At 44.8% G+C, this 21,619-nt stretch overlaps 1 protein-coding gene across 7 annotated transcripts in view; it reads right to left on the bottom strand.

Annotated features, from left to right (window-relative positions):
* Positions 1-54: 54 nt before the first annotated feature.
* Positions 55-21,619, bottom strand: part of trak1a (trafficking protein, kinesin binding 1a) — a 33,068-nt gene continuing 11,503 nt past the window's right edge. For 4 of the 7 annotated variants that reach the window (XM_035616857.2, XM_035616769.2, XM_035616613.2 and 1 more), the window contains 14 exons: positions 15,209-15,285; positions 11,814-11,930; positions 11,528-11,628; positions 11,181-11,289; positions 10,513-10,591; positions 10,240-10,370; positions 10,049-10,123; positions 9,707-9,844; positions 9,415-9,491; positions 9,059-9,286; positions 8,435-8,763; positions 6,298-6,780; positions 4,932-5,034; positions 55-3,635 (listed from right to left, as the gene is read on the bottom strand). In XM_035616857.2, coding sequence (XP_035472750.1) covers positions 2,591-3,635; positions 4,932-5,034; positions 6,298-6,780; positions 8,435-8,763; positions 9,059-9,286; positions 9,415-9,491; positions 9,707-9,844; positions 10,049-10,123; positions 10,240-10,370; positions 10,513-10,591; positions 11,181-11,289; positions 11,528-11,628; positions 11,814-11,930; positions 15,209-15,259 — 3,066 coding nt within the window. In that variant the 5' untranslated portion in view covers positions 15,260-15,285 and the 3' untranslated portion in view covers positions 55-2,590. Of the gene's footprint in view, positions 3,636-4,132; positions 4,231-4,931; positions 5,035-6,297; positions 6,781-7,495; positions 8,078-8,416; positions 8,764-9,058; positions 9,287-9,414; positions 9,492-9,706; positions 9,845-10,048; positions 10,124-10,239; positions 10,371-10,512; positions 10,592-11,180; positions 11,290-11,527; positions 11,629-11,813; positions 11,931-15,208; positions 15,286-18,210; positions 18,673-21,619 lie in introns of those variants that run through there. The other 3 variants (XM_035616624.2, XM_035616946.2, XM_035617129.2) reach the window with 3 other exon arrangements.

Here is a 21,619-nt window from a genome sequence, read left to right on the forward strand (position 1 = left end):
TTAAATAATGTTAAATGATGTTAGGATTATTCTTTGCTGAATAAGGCTGACGAGTCAAAGTTTATGTATTTATTTTCCTTTTGACGGTACAGTTTGTTCTGTAGAGCAGAACACTTCAGTCCCTGAACAGAAAGTTTCTTTCCCATGTTACTCAAAATAAACAAATCAATTTCCCCAAGCGTCATGGCTATATGTGTTGCATACATTTACAATGTAATGATAATCACCCCTCTGACGTTAACACAAACGAATAAAGATAAATCAATGTACTTTACACAAATATCAGCATGATTACTGTTTGTAATAACTTACATTCAGATGATTCAATGACAGAGAAAACAAACAAGCGCACGCACGCACACACGCACACACACACACACACACACACCTTGTCGCGTTAGTCTTAGCTCTTGGTATCATTATTAAATACTGTAAATTGTCGGATAAATTGTCGGATTATATTTTTCGTCTCTCTCCGAAATGTGCAGCCGTATTGAGGTAAACTAAACTAACTGGATGTTTGTCATGTAACCATGACGACATAAAACTGTCCAATCAAAAATGAGTCAAAATGTCAGTTGAAATTAAATAAAAACTGCCCAAACTACTCCACTCAAACATACACAGTGCATATTCAGTTACAAATGTGCCTCTAATAATCAAAATATTTGACAAATATATATTTCATGATCCCTTGCCAATGCAATTCCCTAATCTTCAACAGATCACTGCGAAGCATCAGCGCCAGACATTGTGTCCTTTGGTTCAGTCAGACAAACGGTCGGTGGTCCCGTCTCCATGTCCACCCACATGATCAGCTGAGGCCTGAGGGCACGACGAGTCGGACACGTGACATAACTTGGACAGAGGTGTGCGATTCATGTCACACGTGCATTTAGATTTACTTCATCTTCTTCCAGTCAGTTTCACAGAAAGATCAGAACTTTTTCTAAAGGGAAAGTCCTGCGGGTGAACACAGCAACTGGACAACAAACTCCCCCCCCAGCAGCAAAATGTGATAGAAGCTCAGTCTCTTGTTCTTGAAACCAACATTTGGATACTTCGAGTCACGGTCCTTTACAGTTACATTCAGAAAAATGCAAGTCTCTAATATTGCTTTTCATTTTTTCACCCATACACTTGTTTGATTCTGACTAAATAAATATGTGGGCACTGTTGCTTTCACCAGCAGTATAGAAATGAGTTAAATCAAGGATTTAAATCGAAAACAAAACTTTCCGGCTCCCATCTGCATTTCGCTCTATAAGGAACGATATGTTCTCCTCAGACTTGGTCTTCACACTGACTTGATTAGCATGGAAAGATGGGCCGAGCACCAAAATGAAAAAAAAAAACAGTCAAGTATTTATCGGGGGGTGTCTGTAGAGCCGGACCAAATCCGTGTTGCCATTCATGTGCTACATGTTTCCCTTGTTTCAAAAAGAACTCTAAACTCAATGGGAGATGAAATACAACACGTGTGCGGGGCTCCCTCGGCAAGTTCAGACACTAATGAAATCAATCTGCACATTTATTCACTTCCTCTACTGTACACCATCCAACAAAACACAAATTCAAATAATAATCAAATAGAACGCACACGCTGTTTTTAGGCACATTAGAACATTCAGTCACAGCGAGAGGACACATTCAGGGTTTCCCCCACAAACTACTCTTTACATAAACACACAGTGGAAAGAATGATTTGCTGGTCGAAAAAAATAATCTCCAATGCCACTGTATTTGACTTTATGACTTCCATTTGACTCCAGTGCAATACAATGCAGATGCGAAACAATTAAAGGCTTAAACGTGCCACAGTGGCTCGAACATAAGATGACACCGATTTTAGATAAAGCCTTTTTTGACGTGGCTTTTGGTTGACGTCGAACAGAAGTCTCTCTGTCCTTGACCCAGACAGCTTGTTTCACAGACTGAACACTGGGATGACGACGTTTTAACAAAGACCAAATGGAATTTAAAAAATCCAAGCTTAAAAACATCTGGTTTGTTGTTGGTCCTGTTGGTGGTTTTACAGATGACATGTTTACAATGACCACAAGAGGAGAACATGTTTTTCTGGATCCTATATTCGGTCAGTACATAAATTCATGTTGCTGCCTCTCTTCCAACAGTGGACAGGAAAGACAAAAAAGACTAAAAACAGGTTTGGGGAAAGCCCAGACTGCGCCTTTAATATCCGACTATATATGACAGTATATTGCATAAACAATATACAAGTACAAAGGACAAAGGAAGGCGACACACTGCATCTTCATTATCCCGACATTTTGAGTTTCACACAGTGTAACAGTTGCAGCCACGACTGGTTCATTCACCACTGTTCCATCGGGTTTATGTTGATCAGACGGTTTGAATGAATCAGTTGGAATATGAGCTGGATCACAAAAATGTAGTTTCGTCTGTGATTGAACTGTCATTTATCTGCTCTGTCTGTATAGTTATGAATATTTGGTTTAGTAAATGAATTGTGTGTGTGCGCATGTGTAGTCATGTCAGAGTGTTGTATCGTAGAATGTGTGAGAGTGTGTGTGCAGACGTCAAAGTAAATACACTGAACGTTTCCTGTTTATGTCACAGTTTCATCGTCACTGTGTCGGCCATTGCTTGTCGGCCGGGCGCGTCTCTGTATTATTGTCTGCGGTGAGACTGTTTCCAGCGCATGTAGTGTCTGTGGTGGGTGTGGGGGCTTAGTGTCCAGCGTGTGATCCGTTTGTATTTTGCCCATTTCTTGCCTGTGCACTGTGTGTTGTGGATTTTGGGTTTGCACTGTATGTGGTATAAGTATCTGTGTGCTGGGGGGACCTCCTGGGTCTTTCATAGCCATACTGGCCCCCACCATGGCAGGATAGCTTCGATTCCTCCTCAGTCCTGCGTTCAATCCTGGGAGCCCCCCGCCCAGTGCACTGCTCCCCAGTCCGGCGGAGCCAAAGGGGGCTAAAAGAGTATTCCCAGATGACTCCGAAGCAGCAAGGGTACGGAATCTTTTCAGTTTGTCCACAAGTCGCAGGTTCAGCATCTCCGTTTGGCTGTCATCGTCTGTCTGCCCCCCTCGCTCCCTCTCCATCTCCGCCAGCACCTCCCTCAGAATGGTACGAGCTGGTTTAGAGGCGAGGAAGGTGTCATAGAATGGATTGTCTTCAGCAGAAGGGCTGAAGTGAAAAGCTGGGCCGGCCGTGGTAGAGGAGGCGGGTTTGGAGCGAGGCGAGTTGGGAGGGGTGGAGGGCTGGAGGAGAAGGGTGTCCGGGCGTCTCCCCAAGTGTCTGACATCCGCCTCCCCTGGTGTGTCCACGCACCTCTGTGCCGGCGCTCTTCCATCGGGTGTTGTAGCTCTGCTGGAGACCAGCCCCCGGTCCCAGCTCCGGGGGTTATACACCGATGCAGAGATCCCGTTCTCCAGCAGGAGGCGCACCAGGCCGAGGGAGGTGCTGGTGGTCTTGGTGGAGTCCCTAAGGTTGGTGGAGGACTCAGCCAAGGAAAGAGACAGGGAGAGGCGCCGTGGGGTGCAGGAGGGGGTGTAGGGAGGCGTAGATGGCGTAGAGAAGGGTACAGGAGAGGAAGAGGGAGCAGTGGTGACGACTAGAGCACTGCTGTAACAAGAGGCCATGGCTGGGCTGAAGACGGAGGGGTGACGAGGGAGCAGGGACAGACACAGAGTTATCAAATGTTAACAATTTCAGTGAAAATAGACGCTTACAGGAGGAACATTCACCTGACACATCACATCACACAACCATGACCAAATGCTTCTCCTGTTTAATCCTGTGAGATGTGCAGATTAGTATAGACCTTTTCTAAATCTTCATAACAGCCGAACAACCACACAGAGTTATCCATTACTGCGAATTTAACACACCTTAAGTTTTTTTTTAATTAATTATGCTTGAAAGCGGGAGGTGGAACTTTTTGCTTTGTTTGACGCGGTTATCATAGGTCATCAATCACACTCAAACCCCGACAATTTGACCAGTGATAGTTAATATCAGATGCGAAGTATGTGCACGTCCACACTTCTGTGACTATCCTGCACGTTAGAGCAAAAATTCCACGAGTTATTCTGTTTAATACACACCCACAATCTTTACTAATGCACTCCCATGCATTTCCTCACCCACGTGCACACCAATGGGTTGCACTCAATGGGTCTGCTCTACTCCGGCCATGACAACCATGTGATACAACTCCACTTCCTCGTCCTCATCACATGACCTGACAGGGTCAATCAGACAGTGGGAACATGAAGTGTACGAGCCAGTTGCTGTGGCGTCAAAGTAAAGTGGAGGATGACAAAACGGGGGCAAGTTGCGGAGAAGCAGCCCTTTGATTTACTGTACACAACTACTGGAGATTTTTTTTCAACCGAGAATTGGCAGAAATTTTTACAAATGCAGGTCATCATTCATTTTCTAAGTAAATCTCCCTATTAACAGAAGATACTACAACAGTGTCTACTCATTAGCGTGCTCTTTTGGTAAAGATATAAAAGATATATAGAAAAAGACTGGCAGCAGTCATCAGTTGTGCACAGAAAAAATAAAACTACTGACAAACACTCAAAATATTAAGGCTTAATGTGTAAGATTGATATATATTGATTGCATATAAAACTTCCATCCAGTGGGATTAGACGGATTTAACAAACTAACAAATCTAATGTAGAACATAAATGAAACAAACAAGAAAATGAGGTAGTAGTTTGACTAAACCCGATGTTTTGAATACAAATAAAACCAGATTTATATATTTATAATCAATAAATCCAATCTAGTTTATGTCAGATCTGTGTAATCCAAGGGGGTTGGAAATTTTATATGCAATTAAAATAACTAAATCTTACACTAGGCCTTTATATGTTTGCGAGTGAAGGACAGTTTAAAAAAAACGTAATAGGAAGTAAATGAGATGTTTACCTTGGGGACACTGAGGTCAGCTGATCAGAGGGGTGGAGAATCCGGCAGGTGGTGAAGGTGTATGTGGAGCTGGTGTGGGACATACATTTCCCTGGGTAATTGACTACGGGCGAGGAGAAGGTGGGAAGGAGAAGAGGACAGAAAGAAAGGCTGTTAGCTCTCAAGTAAAAGGTTCCTGACAACACTGAAAAAAGAAAACACTGTATGCAACAAAGTGTAAAATTTAAAAATGAAAAAAATCAGCCAGGATCAAAGCTTCAGCCCCAAGAAAAAGCACCAGCATCCATTATGTTGGGGTAAGTGGTGTAATGCGTGCACAGCTTCCCTCCGTCACTCCTCTTGAGTGATGTTAATCGTTACTGTTGCTGAAAGCAAAATGACTTGTGAAATGTGGTTTTTAGATATGAATTTAGTCAAAGAGGATATATCATGTAAATCAATATTTCCCCTGGAGAAGTGAATGACACTCATAAACACTGATCCGGATGATGCATCTGGCACAATTTCCCCAAATCAAGTGTATTGTACCGAGTGAATACTTCTTTGGTTTACAGGAGCACGGTACAGTAAGGACGAGTACAGTGTGAGCACGAAGGTGACCTTACAATAAAGCCACTAGGTGGAGTCCGGTATTAACCGGCCGTGGGCGTCATGTGTTCATGTGACTTGGACAGCTGCACAAATAACACCTAATATAGCTGCATGCACATACAGCACATGAGCAAACAGTGGAGCTTGGCCGTGATATTTCTGCGCACATGCACCCGTGTGATTCACTGGTGCTTTAGTGCGAGTTCTGACTGTAAGACGAAACCCCAAAATCCGTATTAGTGACACCAAAGTTCATGACCTATATTTTCTAGTTGTGATTTCAACTGATTATGCAAGAGCCTAAAAAAGATGTCTGCACCGAGAGCAGTGGAATTGAAAAAGACCCGAACATCCAGGATTGGAGGATTTCAACAGATTTGTTTGAAAGAATGATGAATAAATAGTGATCGGTTGAAATGAAGAAATGCGTGGCAGTGACAGACAGTATGGAAGAAGATTAGGGAGGATGTGAGTTGAAGTAATACAAAGAACAACAAAAAATAGTACTCAGTGTTGATGGGGTTCGATGGCTGCACACGCACACGGTCTGCCGGTGGGACGGGAGGGTGTTGGGGTGCGTACACATGAGAGTAATCGTGCAGGAAGGGACGTCACACTGGGAATGGGAAATGTCCACTGAATGCTTCCCCCATCCCTCACCCTCCCACCCCTCCTCTTCAACCCCCCCCCCCCCTCCCCTTTATCCCCATGCTCCAGGGTTACAAGGGAGGATGGATGCAGTGCTGGTGTGACCCCAGCTAAGAGGCTCCCTCACCAGGCATTCGATCCACTGTAGCAGGCTGTGAGGCCTGGAGCTCCTGGAGGACCGCGTGCCCGTTCCTCCTCTCAGAAGAAGAGGGGAGAGGAGAAGAGGAAGGGGAGAGGCTGGATAAGGAATGGGGCGTGTCTCCAAAAAGTTCGTCTTTTCCCCGAATTGCTTCTGTAGCCCCACACGTGTCTCGATAAAATGTTTTTGATTGGCCACTGCCATCGATGTCGCCATTTTTGCTGCAGCAGACGGCGGGAGTAGAGGTAGAGCTCGGCAGACCAAAAGGAGCGGTACATTCTTCCGACAAGCCCGAAAACGAGTCACACAAGGCTTCGTCCTCCTCTGGTTGGTCCAGCTGCCAACTGTCTTCCTGTCCCTGCTCGTGTCCTAAAGTGCGGAAGCCCTTCGTGACCACACCGGGTCGATCATCCAGCAGAGCGCCCATGTGAGGTTGAGCCAACTGCTGCCAGGCATGGAGTGTAGCGGAGCCTGGGAAAAAAGAGAGAGGAAAAGCAGCTGTTATCTAAATCCATGTTAAGCTGCTGAAAACAACAATTACATCTTATCAAATTAATATATATTGTCAATAAAATGTGCTTCCTTGTTTGAATTTAAGTAATTCATACCAGTTTGTCAACAAGTACCAGAATTCTAACAGCATGCTTTCAAAGCCATTGTGATTTTAAGTGCAAATCCGCAAGGTTGGAAACTGTAGGCTAATTTTAATATTACAACTTCATTTATGATGAAATAATTAGCTGTTTAAAATTGATATGGAGCAACAGCACTTACTATCAGGAGTGGAGTGAACTCCATAATTCTACCCAACCTGAATCACATCAGCTTCACCGGATCACGTTTCAGTTAACTGCATTAAACAGAAGTCCAAAAAGACAACTACAACGTATGGAGGCATATTGACATGATGTCCTTTCAGTCAATGTTATTTCTATGTTTCAATGCATTGCAATATATAATAATAAAATTCAGCCGTTTACTGGTGGATGTTACACTGTATATACTGTACACAGAAACAAACAAAGGAGAGACAGATGTGTGTCACAAACTGTGGTGACAATGACATCGTGGAGTAAATTGGTTTAATTTACAGTCCAGTCAATGGTTGTTGTTGTTTTTATAATGTCATGCACCTATTTACAGATGTCAGTACAGCAACACAAAAGAATGAGAGAGGAAAAAGGGAAGATGAGAAAATTAGTAAGATTTTATTTAAGAAAATCATCAACAAAGAAAACAAGACAGGTTGAGCAGAAAATGAATGAAAGTGCAAAGAAAAGACAAACGCAAAGTGAAGAAAAGAAAAAAGGCGAGTGAAAGTGGTGTCTTAAGAGTACTGTCTTGTGTTCAGTAGATTTGATGATTTCATTACAACCAGAGTATTCGTTTGGTTTCTAAAAATTCATTTCAGGACTGTGAAGTGATGTGCATTTACACTTCCTGCGAACGTTTGTCTTTACTGGTGTTTTTCAGAGTTTGACCACTGGGTGGTGCTACAAAACAAAAAAAACGTTATGTCCTTCTGAAGGAAAAAATCTGCTTCGAAAAAGACATCACAAACCTATGTATAAACTATTAAGGGCTGTAGACGAGAGCCTTGCATAATCATACGTGTCAAACCAGCGGCACACAGCAGGCTGTGTATTATTCTATATTTCGAACCAGCAGCGTGGTTGTGTATGTCTGAAGTAAAACGAGTGCTGGAGGTTCAGACTGCCTCCCTGTTGTTCGAACACCTCCAGCAAGCCTGTGACCAATGCCAGCGGGGCTCTGAGGTGAGGCCGCGAGCTCGACAGACTGCTCGGCTCCAGCGAACCGGAGCTCTCCTGCAGGGACGCGGGATCCTGCGAGGCACTCAGAAAGATTTTGGACCGACTGCGGTCATGAAAGATCAGGTATTGATTCTGTTGCGGGTTCTGAAGGGCTTGACTTTGGTTGCGTGTTTGGTGTTGACAAGTCTGGCTATGACTTTGGGGAGGACGTAGAAGAAAACTATTTGAATTCTGTGCCACGTTCTGGGTTTGCTTGTGTTCATCGTGCAGGGCTTTCTGAACGTTGTAATTTGGATTCTCTTTGTCGTTGTGTGGAGGACTAAAGGCTCTGGGACTCGGAGAGGAATGATCACCTTCTAGTGGCTTTACAATCTGCAGCTTGTCCGGCAGGTAGGATCTTGCCGTGAAGGAGTATCCTGACCAGACACTTCCGAGGGAGGGATGCGAGCACAGCGACAGCAGGCTCTCAGTCGGGGTCCCAGGGCCACCGCTGCTCTCCCCACCTCCTTTCTCCTCCTCCTTGGCCAGGTAGGCCAGCTTTCTCTCCCTCTCGTCCTCTAAGAAGCGCTTTTCTGAGAGGTAGTTGTCGCGGCGGAGGGTCAGACGCCGCAGGGCTGCCTCCAGGTCCCTGCTGCCTGGGGTGCCTGGGGTCCCAGGGGGGCGCTTGTTGGAGTCCTCCGACCTGAAGCAGGAGACATATTTGAGTTACGTTTCAGGTCAAGTGGTAGAGAGTAAAGTCTGAAACTTAGGATTGTTGCTGGAGTTACCGTGTACATACACCTAACAAAAAACACACCAACAAACGCCACGGTTACCAGCAAACACAGAAACGAATGTGAGTACTTCAGTCCCATCTCCTTAGTTACTTGAAACAAAGATGGAGAAGTGCGAAACAAAGGGCAAAGAACTAACTAATGAAAAGTAGATCAAGTAAAAGAAACATCAAATAATGATTAAAAGAAAAACTTTACCCTTACCCATCATCTGGACTCTGCAGGATACTGCTAGTCCTGTTGTCCAGGATGATCCCACTTCCTGTCTCGCTACCATACGTGGAGTTAGAGCAAGGTGTGCCCACCCTGCTGGAGCGCCCTGAGGTGAAGCATGATGTCTGATTGGAGCCTGGGATGTTGAGCGGGGACGAACGCTGCTGACGCATCAGGTTCAGGTTTTTTACTGTCTGGAATACTCGCTTGGGGTGCAGTCTGGAGAGACATGAAGACATACAGTAAACGATTGGATGAATATTGTGACGTTAGGCCGAGTCACTCTTTACCTTATCTTACTCTATGTTTTGTTTTTAAGGTGAGGCAGGGTTTAAACTTAGATGTACCTCTGCTCCTCTACGTCTGGATCGTCCATCTGAAGCTCTTTCCTCATGGTGCCCTCTATTTCTGCCGCCAGGGAGTCCTGGAGAAGGATTAAAGAGGAAGATTTTCGAGTTAATGAATGACCGATTTACCCCGGATCTAAAGAGAGAGTACTGGGTCACAGGCTTCATGTGTTAAAGGCAAAGAACAAAGTGCAGCTGCAGAGAGTTGAAGGATTGAATGACATGCCCATTTTCTACCAAAGCTTCCTTCTTCACTGGTGCCCCTCCCACACACCTCTGCTCCCTCACTCACCAGCGGGAACAAGCCCAGAGAGTGGAAGCGCCGCGGTGTGCTGAGTGGCAGAGTTTTATTCCTCAGGTTCTTCAGCTCCTCCTGAGCTTCGTGAAGCATCTCCATACACTCTGCATACTTGTCTTGTAACTCCAGCAACTGACGGAGGGGGGGGGGAAACAAAAGCAGGTGACGGGGGTGTCTCGTTGTAACAACGCGTTCCGAGAACTGTCCAGAAAGCCTCATGGTTCACATACTGAACCATGAAGGTGATTTTTACAGACATCACTGGACTGTGAATACTCGTTGGCGGAGGCCGCTGCAATGACGAGGCCCCGGTCAGCCGGCGGCGGATCGCCTTACCTCAGCAGTGAGTTGTCGCTGAGCGTCTTTGGCTGCTCCCAAGTGCTGAGTCAGTTCCTCATTCTCGACAGCATACTGTACACACCCCAGGAATAAGAGCAGGTGTGAAAAAATACTGAACCTACAATATGCTGCACAGAACACGAAACAAAATAAATATAAATAATTAAGGATGTGAGGGGTTCCCCTACCATCTTGGCCTTCTTCTGGAGGTCGACTATCTGGGAGAGGAGGTGTGTGATCTCCTCCTGCTGCCTGGAGGCGTCGTCGGTTTTCCTGGCCAGTTCTTCAGCCAGAGAAGACCTCTGCAGGTTGGCATCACCTGGGAGCAAGAACGGGCGGCTCAGCAAAAGCGAGAATGTGCCAATAAGGCTGCCCTCTTTACTGCCTGACCGCCTCAAGAGAGCGAGGAAGTGACTGACCGTCGGCCATAGTATGATAACTGCAGTTAGTCAAATACTCACGTAGTTCTTTGACACAGTCATTGACGAGTTGTTGTTCTTTCTCCTCGTAGCAGATAGTCTCCGTCTCCAAGTGGCTGGCCTGGAGACAAAAGCAAACAGGCATTCCTAATCAATACCACACACTGTGCACATTATTAATCACCCTAGTCAATAACTTCTCCTAAAACAAGTATTGCTTCAGGATCCTTGTGAGACTTCAATATGATTACCGTATATGAAGCGGTTATTTTTTAGCCCCCGCTGTCTGTTTGTCTGTTAATTTATTGGTTTGTGTATTCGTCAGGATTACACAAAAACCACAAAGCAGATTTCAAAAAAACTTGGTGGGAGGATGGGACATGATGTTGGCGTGGATCAGGACAAAGGGAAGGATCCAGGACTTTTTTTAATCACTTTCTTTAACATTATGAGATTGATTTTCACCAATTTCCCAGATAATATTTCACGGATCTTTATGAAAATGATTTGACATATTTAAGGGACTGTTGGGCCTTGGCGGAGGTACGAGTGTCATTCTAGTTTAGTATAAAAAACGTCTCGTAACATATAATTGTATCTATAAATATAACTAATATATTAGGAAAGCATTATGTTGAAAAGACACTACAGAAAAAACCTGTTAACAATTTCTAAAAATAGTGTGTGTTTGCCATGTTGTGTATATGTACCTCAGATCGCAATGATTTGTTTTCCTCCTCCAAATCTTTGAGTTTCTTCTGCAGGGAGTCCAGGGGGAAAAAAGTTGGAGTTGACACATTGGTTTCAGTAGGACGCACACTGGAAACACACATATACAGACACACACACATACATACATGAGCTGTTTAAGTATTAGTTTACTTCACACCACAGTCAAAATGGAGACACTTTGTATTCATCAAAGCTTCAGAGGGGAATGCTTTTTACAATTGTTGTTTGCATTAGATTTGAATTCTGCTGCGTAACTGCATTGCATAATATTTCATCAAGGAAAGGAGAGAAGAGGAAAGGGGCTGAAATGAAGGGAAGGACGTACGGTGTGGAGGTGGTAGACTCTCCCTCACTTTCCTCGGCAGCGCTGCTGTAGAACTGCAACAGCTCATCTTTCATGGACAGGTCATGACGCAGCTGCGATACCTGCATGTGGAAACAAAATGGAAGTAGAGATGTAGATGGAGACAGCAGAGACGGTTACAGTGCTAAATGTATTCAGTGCATAGTTTTTTAAGATGTCTCTATATAAAGTCTCATACGTAAAGACATTTTCCAAACACTGTCCATTATATTTGACAAAGCGCCATCAAAGAAGCAAACATGCGTACCTCCTCTCGTATGTGCTCCACTTGCTCCTCCAGCAGTTCGTTTCTCTCGCTGAGGGCTTTGTTCTTCTTCAACAGCGACTGTCCGATGCGAGCCGCCAACTCCAGGTCACGCTCTTTCTGCACAGAGCCAAAGTTTTGTTTTCGTGTTTAAACAGCAAAAAAAGGGGGTTGAAAACATCACATTCAACATATTGGGAAAATATACGTATTCACTCTGAAACTTTAAAATGAAAGCAGTGGATGTTTGTCCTCTAGGAATAAGTTTTGGCTAACCCTAAGTACACGAAGCAGGAAAACAGAAGCAGTTTAAAACAGTTAACAATGTGAGAATGACTTAAATACCTGAAAGAGGTGGAAAAAAGAATTGAACACCAGCGGATGAGTGAAATAACAATGTCCAAACCTCACTCAACGAGGACAATCGTAGGGGAAACATAAACCTCAAGTGTGAATTGCATTATTATCCTTATTATTAGGGCCCGAGCACGAGGTGCGCGGACCTGGGGCATTGCATGCACCAGGGCCGCATGCACCGAGGTGCAAGGCCCTATTGTTTCCGTAAGGATTATTATTATTATTATTATTATTATTCTTGTTCAGACGCGGTCGCTCATTTTGCACCCTGTTCCCATATGCGAAAACGGACGAAAATTGGCACACACGTTAAGAACTGCTCCCGCTACTCAGGCCCAGAGGCCCGGCACTGGGTGTGGCCCAGGGGCTCCACAGCGCCCCCTGGAAAAATCATCAGGTATAGGGAAAAAAATTTCGGTGTATCCTACATAAATGGAATTTGGGAGGCAGATACATCTTGTCGGGACTGACAAAAAACCTCTTGGCAAAATTTCCTATGACCAACAGGAAGTCGGCCATTTTGTGTCAAAATCCATATTTCACGTGCCATATTTTAATGAACTACTCCTACAAATTTCACATGAGCAACTTCAAATTTGTCGTGTGTCATCTAAAGACCCATGGGATGAAACGATATCAAAAGTTTGAGTGTACGTCAGAGCCCCCCGCTGTGACGGCGTGGCGAAAATGTGGCGAATTTCGATCCCTCGCCATGAAAACGGAAGTCGCTCGTAATCGAAGGTACAAGCTCCGAACGGACCCAAACTTCTCAGGCATGATAACAATCTTGCCCTGAACAGTTTACCATGTCAATATTGGACATAGGTCATAGCGCCACCTACTGGCAACAGGAAGTATAATGTTTTTACACTTTTACGTCCTCTGTCTTATAGGTTGACCACATCAACGTCAAATTTGGTCAGCTAAGTTGTAAGAAGTTGCTGACGTGGTACTATGAAATTTGTGACCATGTGTCAAACGCTGTCGCCATGGTGACGCCTTGTTCGCCATCAAATACGAATACATATTTGAGGCACTTATGATGCTTTGTGTCTCACGAAACTTGGCAGACATGTTCAGAGTGGCAAGACAATATGTCCAATATGTGTCTTTTGTCCAATTGTGTCAAAATGGCTCCATAGCGCCCCCTACAACACTTAAAAGTCAATTATCCCACCTTTAAATTTGACGTAGAAGAACCAAATTCGGTGGGCTCATGTACCTCCCGACGAACTACCAAAAAGCCTCTTGGAGCAATTGGCTCCGCCCAACCGGAAGTCCGCCATTTTGATTTTACCTTGGCGTGGACGGTGAACGGAAGGCGTCGTACTTTCGCGAACTCCTCCTAGGCGATTCATCGTATCCGTCTCAAACTTGGGTAACGCGTAGAGGAGGCCTTCCGGATCAAACGATATCAAAAGATTTAGTCCACATCGAAAGGCGTGGCCGCGGTGAAGCGTGATTCGCCACGAACAGGAAGTTGCTCCAAATCAAAGGTACATGGTCTAATCTGATCCAAACTTCTCAGGCATGATAACAGTCCCGCCCTAAACACATCTACATGTCAATATTGGACATAAGTCATAGCGCCACCTAATGGTGATAGGAAGTTTGAAATTATTCTTTTACGTCCTCTGCCTCGCAGGTTCACTGGAGCAACCTCAAATTTGGTCAGCTTAGTTGCGAGACGTGGTTGATATTGTACTGTGAAATTTTTGACCATGTGTCAAACGCTGTTGCCATGGTGACGCCCTGTTCGCCATCAAATACGGATACATGTTTGAGGCACTTATGATGCTTTGTGTCTCACGAAACTTGGCAGGCATGTTCAGAGTGGCAAGTCAATATGTCCAATATGTGTCTTTTGTCCGATTGTGTAAAAATGGCTCCATAGCGCCCCCTACAACATTTCAAAGTCACGGCCCCCGCCTTTAAATTTGACGTAGATGAACGAAATTCGGTCGTCTAGTGTATCATCCACCGACCTACAAAAAAGCCTCTTGGAGCCATTAGCTCCGCCCAACCGGAAGTCAGCCATTTTGGATTTTATATGTCTAAACATGGAAAATCAAAGGTGTCGTACTTTTACCACCTCCTCCTTGGCCGTTAAACGAAACCACCTCAAACTTGGGCGAAGCGTAGATGAGACCTTCCCGATCAAACTGCCCATAGGGTTTTATAGTCTACGACAAAAGGTGCGGGCGCAGCGGAGCGCGATTCGCCACGAAACGTGAGGTGTTCTTTCACTGTGTCGGGGATGCTTCTACAGGCACGAAACACAGCACACATATTACAAATGAGGACAGGTTCGATCGGACATGAGTTTTGAGTTCGGCCGTTGCAAAGCAGCTCCTTAGCGCTCCTTACAATACAAAAAAACCAAGCCACCCGAGCGTATGAAATATCACCAGCGAACGTATCTACAGGCCGAAGTCTGTCGGTGCCACGAACTGAACCCGCCGGGAAGACGAAATTTTCAAAGTAAGGACGCGGGGAAGAGAAATCGGCGCGTCCCGACCGGCCGTCGCGAGACTCGGCGGACGCGTCGAGAGCGGCTGCCGGCGCGTCCCCGACGGCGAGAGTGCGAGGGCCCGATCATCGCTGCTCGCAGCTTTAATTATTATTATTATTGTCAACCAAAAGAAATTAAGCTGTTCACAGCAGTGGAGATCAGTACAATGAACTCTTTCTTACACGGAGAAAACAGTTGTCTGGTCTGTGTGTTGACAGTAAAACAGGTAGATGCCATGTTTAGTCAACAGTTGCATTGCATGGTTCATTTAATATGCTGTTCTATCTTCACAGCTTTTGATTTATGAGGTAGCAGCGTCCTGCCGCTCGTCATTCTGAGGAATAGCTGATGTGGATCAGACAGATTTGAATATCAGCTGGCGGAAACAAGTTTCATGATGTCATTCTATCAAGCGTCCCTCTATCGTGAAGCTCACAATGCCGCATGTGTTATATTACAGTATAACATCTGAAGAGTCTCACGGTGGCTAAACTGTGGTCCTTCATGATTTCACTTGACATGACCTCACCTCTTCTAGCAGTCGGGTGACGGCGTCAATGTCACTGTAGGTCTTTGTCATCTGGCCCACTCTGTCAGCACACAACACTGCATAGAAACAGAAAGGAAGAAAAAAAAGTATGAGTCTTTAAGTCTCTACAGAAAACGTCCCCCAAAGGACAGTCAGTGGCAATTAAGTGCAACGCTTATGCCAGGCATCCCAGTTGCACAGCAACTTTACAGTATTGTGTCATTACACTCCCTGTGTTGAAATACAGTCAAACTCTCTGCACACTAAAAGTGGACTTTTCAGAGTTTCCTAGATAGCTTTGACAGTAGGTGACGGGGAATATGTCTTGGATACCACTTTTTGAGTCAAATTTGCAGGATGAGTAAATCTTTTTTCTATCCACAACTACAGCATCTAAAACCCTGTGATGGCGTATGATGCAGAGCAGGACAATCACTGATATTTGACTTAATGCCCATTTTTGAACAAACACTCGCCCCACCCTCATTGCTCAAAATGAGGTGGACTGCAGTCGCTGTGGTCAACCGATAACCTGCCTCTATATTACGTAAGATTCTCATTGTCTCACAACGAGGATAGATGTTGGATTTCATAAGTGAGTAGCATGACTGGCAAACAAACAATGATTCAGTGCTTCCCCTCATGTCTCCTCGCCCCCTCCACTCTTTTCTAGCTCTGATTATGAATCAGGTTACCTAAGAAGCGCGCGCGCGCGCGCGCACACACACACACACACACACACACACACACACACACACACACACACACACACACACACACACACACACACACACACACACACACACACACACACACACACACACACACACACACACACACACACACACACACACACACACACACACACACACACACACACACACACACACACACACAGAAAGGTCCACTATTCATGAGCCAGCCTATTGATTTAGAGCAGATAAGTTATTGATAGGTGAAGGGCCACGCCCCAGCACTACTATTCCCGCTGCAGCGGAGCAAGTTCATTATCAGCTGCGTCCGTCCTCACACAAGAGCTCTGACTTTAAATCCAGAGTGAATGCTCAACTCAAACAGGCTCTCGGTGACAGAATACATCACCTCCAACAGTTTAATGTGATCCTCGGTTCACTGAAGTGTAAATAAAAAGGTGTGGGATGTTATCGTTTATCTCAATGTGTGGTATGTCATGTGCCAGGAGACCCAGTGAGACAATATGATACATGGCATTACCTATCGGAACTATTTCACTATTTCACAGAGATAGAACCTTACTCCGGTTTAGAATGAAAGAAACGTCATGTTGCCGACTCAAAGGCCTCCGAATGCAAAACAGAGTTGGCCAATGCAAATAAAGCTTATTATCATATCCTCACTCGCCACTGGAAGTGGACTGTATGGCTGCTGAAAACAAAGACACCAGACCTCAGCTGGCTATTTTTTGGTTATGGACATTCACCATCATTATCATCAATTATTAAATGCAGTTTCACAGAGGCGCAGTGTTTGATTAAAAAAATGACATCTCAATATGTTTGTCATGAATTTGGACAGAGGCACGCACACACACCCGCTCTCTCTCCTGGGTGTAATCGTTACTATGGGAACAGTTTGGCAAGTTAATCCCCAGAAAACGATTGCATGTGTACGTGCGCATACAGACACACAAAAAAAAAGCATAACTTGCATCTGCTATCGGGCCTTTAATGAGATTGTGCACCTGATAGCATAAGGTGCAGCCGTAGAGACATACCTCCTGCGTGTCTGTGTGTTTGCTTTCTACTGAATAACATGCCGACCCATTGCCAAGGTTACACTCCACTCAAGTCCGATAATTCAGGTGAGCTGAGTGACCAATAAAAAACACATATGCCCTCCGACATGCTGGGCTTTCAACTATTAAGGTTCAGTTCTATTAGTACAATCTAACAATTAAGTTTGAGGGGGAGGCGGTGTTGCCAAAAAAAAAAGGGGGATCTTTTTTTATAAAATATAAAAGAATTTCCTGGTCTGTAAGTCACGGCAGAGGATCGTTTATTTAATGATTTACCCCATTAATCCATTTAGTCTTAAAGGTGGCGTAAGGAAAAACAACTGTGAACTAGTGTTGTAGGAGGAGTCGTAATCTAATACTGGAAGGTGATCTGGATGTTTTTCTTGGTGTTTTATATTGAGCGCAGGTAACTTTAGACAGATGCTCCCTCTCCGTCTTTGTCAGATGGATGATAAAGAAAAGAAAACATGTTTCAGTTAAGTCTTTTAAGTTACTTAGGGCCGCGTCTGGAGATGCAGACTCACAATCCTGACTGCTACTGGGCAACAGACAACACACAGGTTCAAGACAATGGACTGAAAGGGAAATGTGACCCTTGTTAAGTCAAACCGATTCCCCAAACACAACCCGTGTGGAACTGTTAAAATGTTGTACACGTGCATATCTGGAGCAGCAGCATTTCTTTATTGGACCTGGGTTGATATTCATCTAAAGGGCCACAATAAAACGTATTCCACAATACGAGGAGACACGATTCTCATGAACTGCCCCCGAATACTTCTGTTGTACAGTCTCAAATACAGCAGCGACCAATCTCCAGTCTTCTGTCCTTGCTTGATGCGCTTAGTTTATGTATACCTCTCTCTTAAATCAGCAGTGAGAACTAGCATTCTGGCACTTAATGCACAGTCTGGAAAATTAAAAGAGCCAAACCCGTATTTGAACATGTCGAATCAGCAGCAGGCAGAAGAACCACACTGTGCTGAGCCCAGCTCCAACACTGAGGTGAAGGACTGCACCTGCAGGACACAGCCACAGGCCACAGGGGACGTGCTGCTCTTCAAAACGGGTTGCACCAGTGTCCAATAATCATAATCACACATCTCATCATTCATAACCACTTCAGGAAGCTTACGAATCAGACACACCGCGAAAGACACTGACGAGAACCAAGAAGAGGATATGCACATCAGAGATGATGCCCTGGATCACAAAGATCACCATCTACCTTCACACAGAACTTGCTGTTCTTCATCCACCTCCTCTTCCTCCCCTTCCTGATCTGTACTTTCACGACTGGGAAGACAGACATACTCCTCTTCCTCCTCCTGCTGCTCTGTGCTCCCTTTACCGGGCAGACCATCACATTCCTCATCCTCCTGGTAGGAGCAGTCCAGTTGGTCCTCAGCAGATGTGAGCAATGCCATCACTCCGCTCTTGGGCACGACGGCAAACCAGTGAACCACAAATCCGGTAGGTGCAACGCCATGGCTCCTACTTGTGCCGTGTGCATCCGTAGGCGCGTTGGTCGTTTAATCTGCAGTATGAATCAATACCTACTGTGGGTGTGCCTGGATGTGAAAGTACACGTCTAGCTTTTGTAGCAGAGTAGATAAAGTGTGGGTAGCGCGTGTCATTGTGCATGTCTGTGCGGTAGACTGCTCTGTGTGTTTCTAAAGTGTGTGTATCATCTGTCCCCTGCCGTAGCTGTATGACTTGACCAGAGAACTCCCCCGACTCCTCCCCTTCTTCTCTGCGACTGGTCAGTGAATGGCCTACCCCACTTCACCATATACAGGGGGGTGGAGATACACACACACACACACACACACACACACGATACTAGAAGCTTTTCATCAGCAATTTTAAAGTCACAAAACTAGGTTAATATAGAGGTAATCCCTCACAGATGAGAGCATTTAAAAATGAATCTGTAATATTTATCTTTCTCCCTGTAATCCTCGACTATTCATCCCTTTCAACCGTTTCTATTTCAATGGATTAAAATGGTTCAGACTGGCACCTGGGTGACACACCCGGATTCTCAGGTGAGCTCTCAAGTTCAACTGGAGCACAGTCCTCTTGTATTTCCCCCCTCGCGAGTGAAAATACCTTGGTACAGTCTGCTCAGCCTCTATGGTGACAGGGCAGGGCAAACGAGAATAGACATTCAACTGTTTCCCGGGTGGGGCCAGACACAGTGAAACCCTTCACAGGTGAATGTTTTTTTATGCTGTAAGAATGGCAAACAAACAAAAATGGACGGCGGGATATTCAACGATAGTGTCAAAATGCACCACATAATGGACAAACCTCATTAAAATGGACTAACTGTTGGGTTCAACATATTGGCCTTTTCTTCTACCTCTGTACAGATTTGATTCAGATAGCATCTACAGTATATTTCTCAGCTTCCAGTATATTTAAGAAACTAAGACTTCCTTTTCATTGATAACTTGTTATTCCACGAAATGACATGACACATGTCCATCTGAGCTGAACCAGTAAGACCCGTTGGCCCTGATCGTTGATAAATTCCCATGGGCCGCATCAAGGCGGTCCAGTTTTCTGCTCATTAGTCACATCACAAGTGTTATAATTACTGTAATTGGTCTAGAAAACCGATGCCAGCTCAGGACTGTCCTGCATGCTTGAGTAACTCCACTCAACGGACGAACGGGATGTGATGCTGCAGACGACAAAAGAGACCCTCAGTGCTTCGGAGGAGTGTTTTTTTCCCCCCACTCTCATTGCTTTTCTGGTCACATTCACTCTTTACACTCCACTCGTTTTTCCATTTTACCTTTTATGCAACCTCGGCCCTTTTACCTCACCTCGGCCAGTTAAGTTTCTTTTGACAAACTTTGTAGTTTGTGATTTTGCAAACAGCAGTTTTGAGGCAAATTACAAAAGTTTGGACAGTTGCGTGTTTATAACCCTGTTGGAAAAAAAATAATTCAGCTTGTTAAGAGTTCGAGGCTCTACATTGTTCAACTTGTATCCCTCCTGTCTTTTAGATCTACTCACTGTTTGCTTTGACACAACAACTACAGTATAGCAACATTACCCAAAAACGACTACTATCTTCCAATGATGTTTGGATTTATTTTTTAAAAGCCATGAGATATTAGATGTTAGACAATTACATATTTAAAGGAAGTATCTATATAGACCGGGAAACAATTGGTTAATAGTTTGCACTGGTTCTAACATCAAAACTTCACTGCTGACACAAAAATCCATGTTTTGTCTCGGAGCTTTTTTATTCTGTTCCCCTCGTCACGTCCCCGATCAAAGAATAATCTGCCCCTTTCCTCGGGCCTCTGCCCTGGTGACCCTCTCTGCCCATCCAGCCATTTGTTATATGAGGCTTTCCAAGCGGCCAAGAATAATTGGCAGGCTGCTATTGGCAAGGGTGGCTGAGAGCAGCAGGCAAATTTTCTGGGCTAAATATACGCCAACCTACTTCCACATCCCTCCCTTGCATATCTCAGAATGAAGCACAACCGGCTGCTTTCTATTTTCTGCCTCTACACTGCACGAGAAGCTGTATCAAAGAACCCGCACACCCTCGCTCATTTGGTTATTTGTCTGACAACCCATTGTCAGCAACTAGAAGAAACGTTTGTCTCTAAAAAAAGGCAAATTACCAGCGACTGGGAATCAAACCTGAGCTGGCTGCCACATCGTTAAACAATATTGCAGAGGTTCAAGTAGCACAGCTCACACACAGGAGGTGCTGGTGCCGAGCAGCCTCAAACTGTTATGTAACCATTTTCTACAGAGCATCCCTGATTATTATATAGTTCACACAGCAACTCAAAGATCGCATCGTCTTCCTGCATCCAACAGACCTTCACATGTCAACGAAAAACACAACATGAACCATCAAATTCACCAGTGTTCAGCCAAATGAAGGGCAATTATTGCAGGTGACGGCTATTGTTTGATAGGTTAGGGTAGGATATGGATCATAACAAGCTGCATTGTAAGCGACAGCAAATCCAGGCCCAAGACAAGAGAGGAGAGACAGACCAACAGTGGATGTAGAGAGACAGAAGCCAGAGTCCTGTACCTAAATCCAGATAATAATCCGACCTGCAGCTTTAACCTGCCGTTGGTCACATGACCAGGGGCCTTCGCTCCTCCACATGTCTTGGCTGCTGTGTGTGTTATAACTCTGACAGGTTACACGCTGAAGCTGCTGCAATAAAAACAAGGCGTCGTAAACAGTAAGCCGGGGGAACATTACATAAATGCACTGCACCAGATTCTAAAGGTAGTGGGTGGTTTTAAAGCCCTGCAGCCATATGTTACTCATTATACTGAATTGTGCATAATTGCTTGTATTTTTCTTTTTTTGATAGCTCCGCTTTGTTTTTGCAACTCTCAAATCCCGAACCGTGATTTGGAGAGTATTATACCTGTACTTATTATCTCCTTGCCGCCATTTCACTACGCACCTCTCCTCACAATGAACAGTCTCTGCCACATTTGTCTGTCTCTCTCCACCTTCCAAAGCAGCTGCGGTCAACAGGTACAGTAGCTGGCATCAGTACAGACCTTCGCTCTCGTCTTCATCGAGAACCAACTGACATTACAATTACAAATACCTAACAAACATCCGTGGCCCTTCA

The sequence above is a fragment of the Scophthalmus maximus genome, chromosome 1 (genome assembly GCF_022379125.1).
Source record: "Scophthalmus maximus strain ysfricsl-2021 chromosome 1, ASM2237912v1, whole genome shotgun sequence".
NCBI lineage: Eukaryota > Metazoa > Chordata > Actinopteri > Pleuronectiformes > Scophthalmidae > Scophthalmus > Scophthalmus maximus.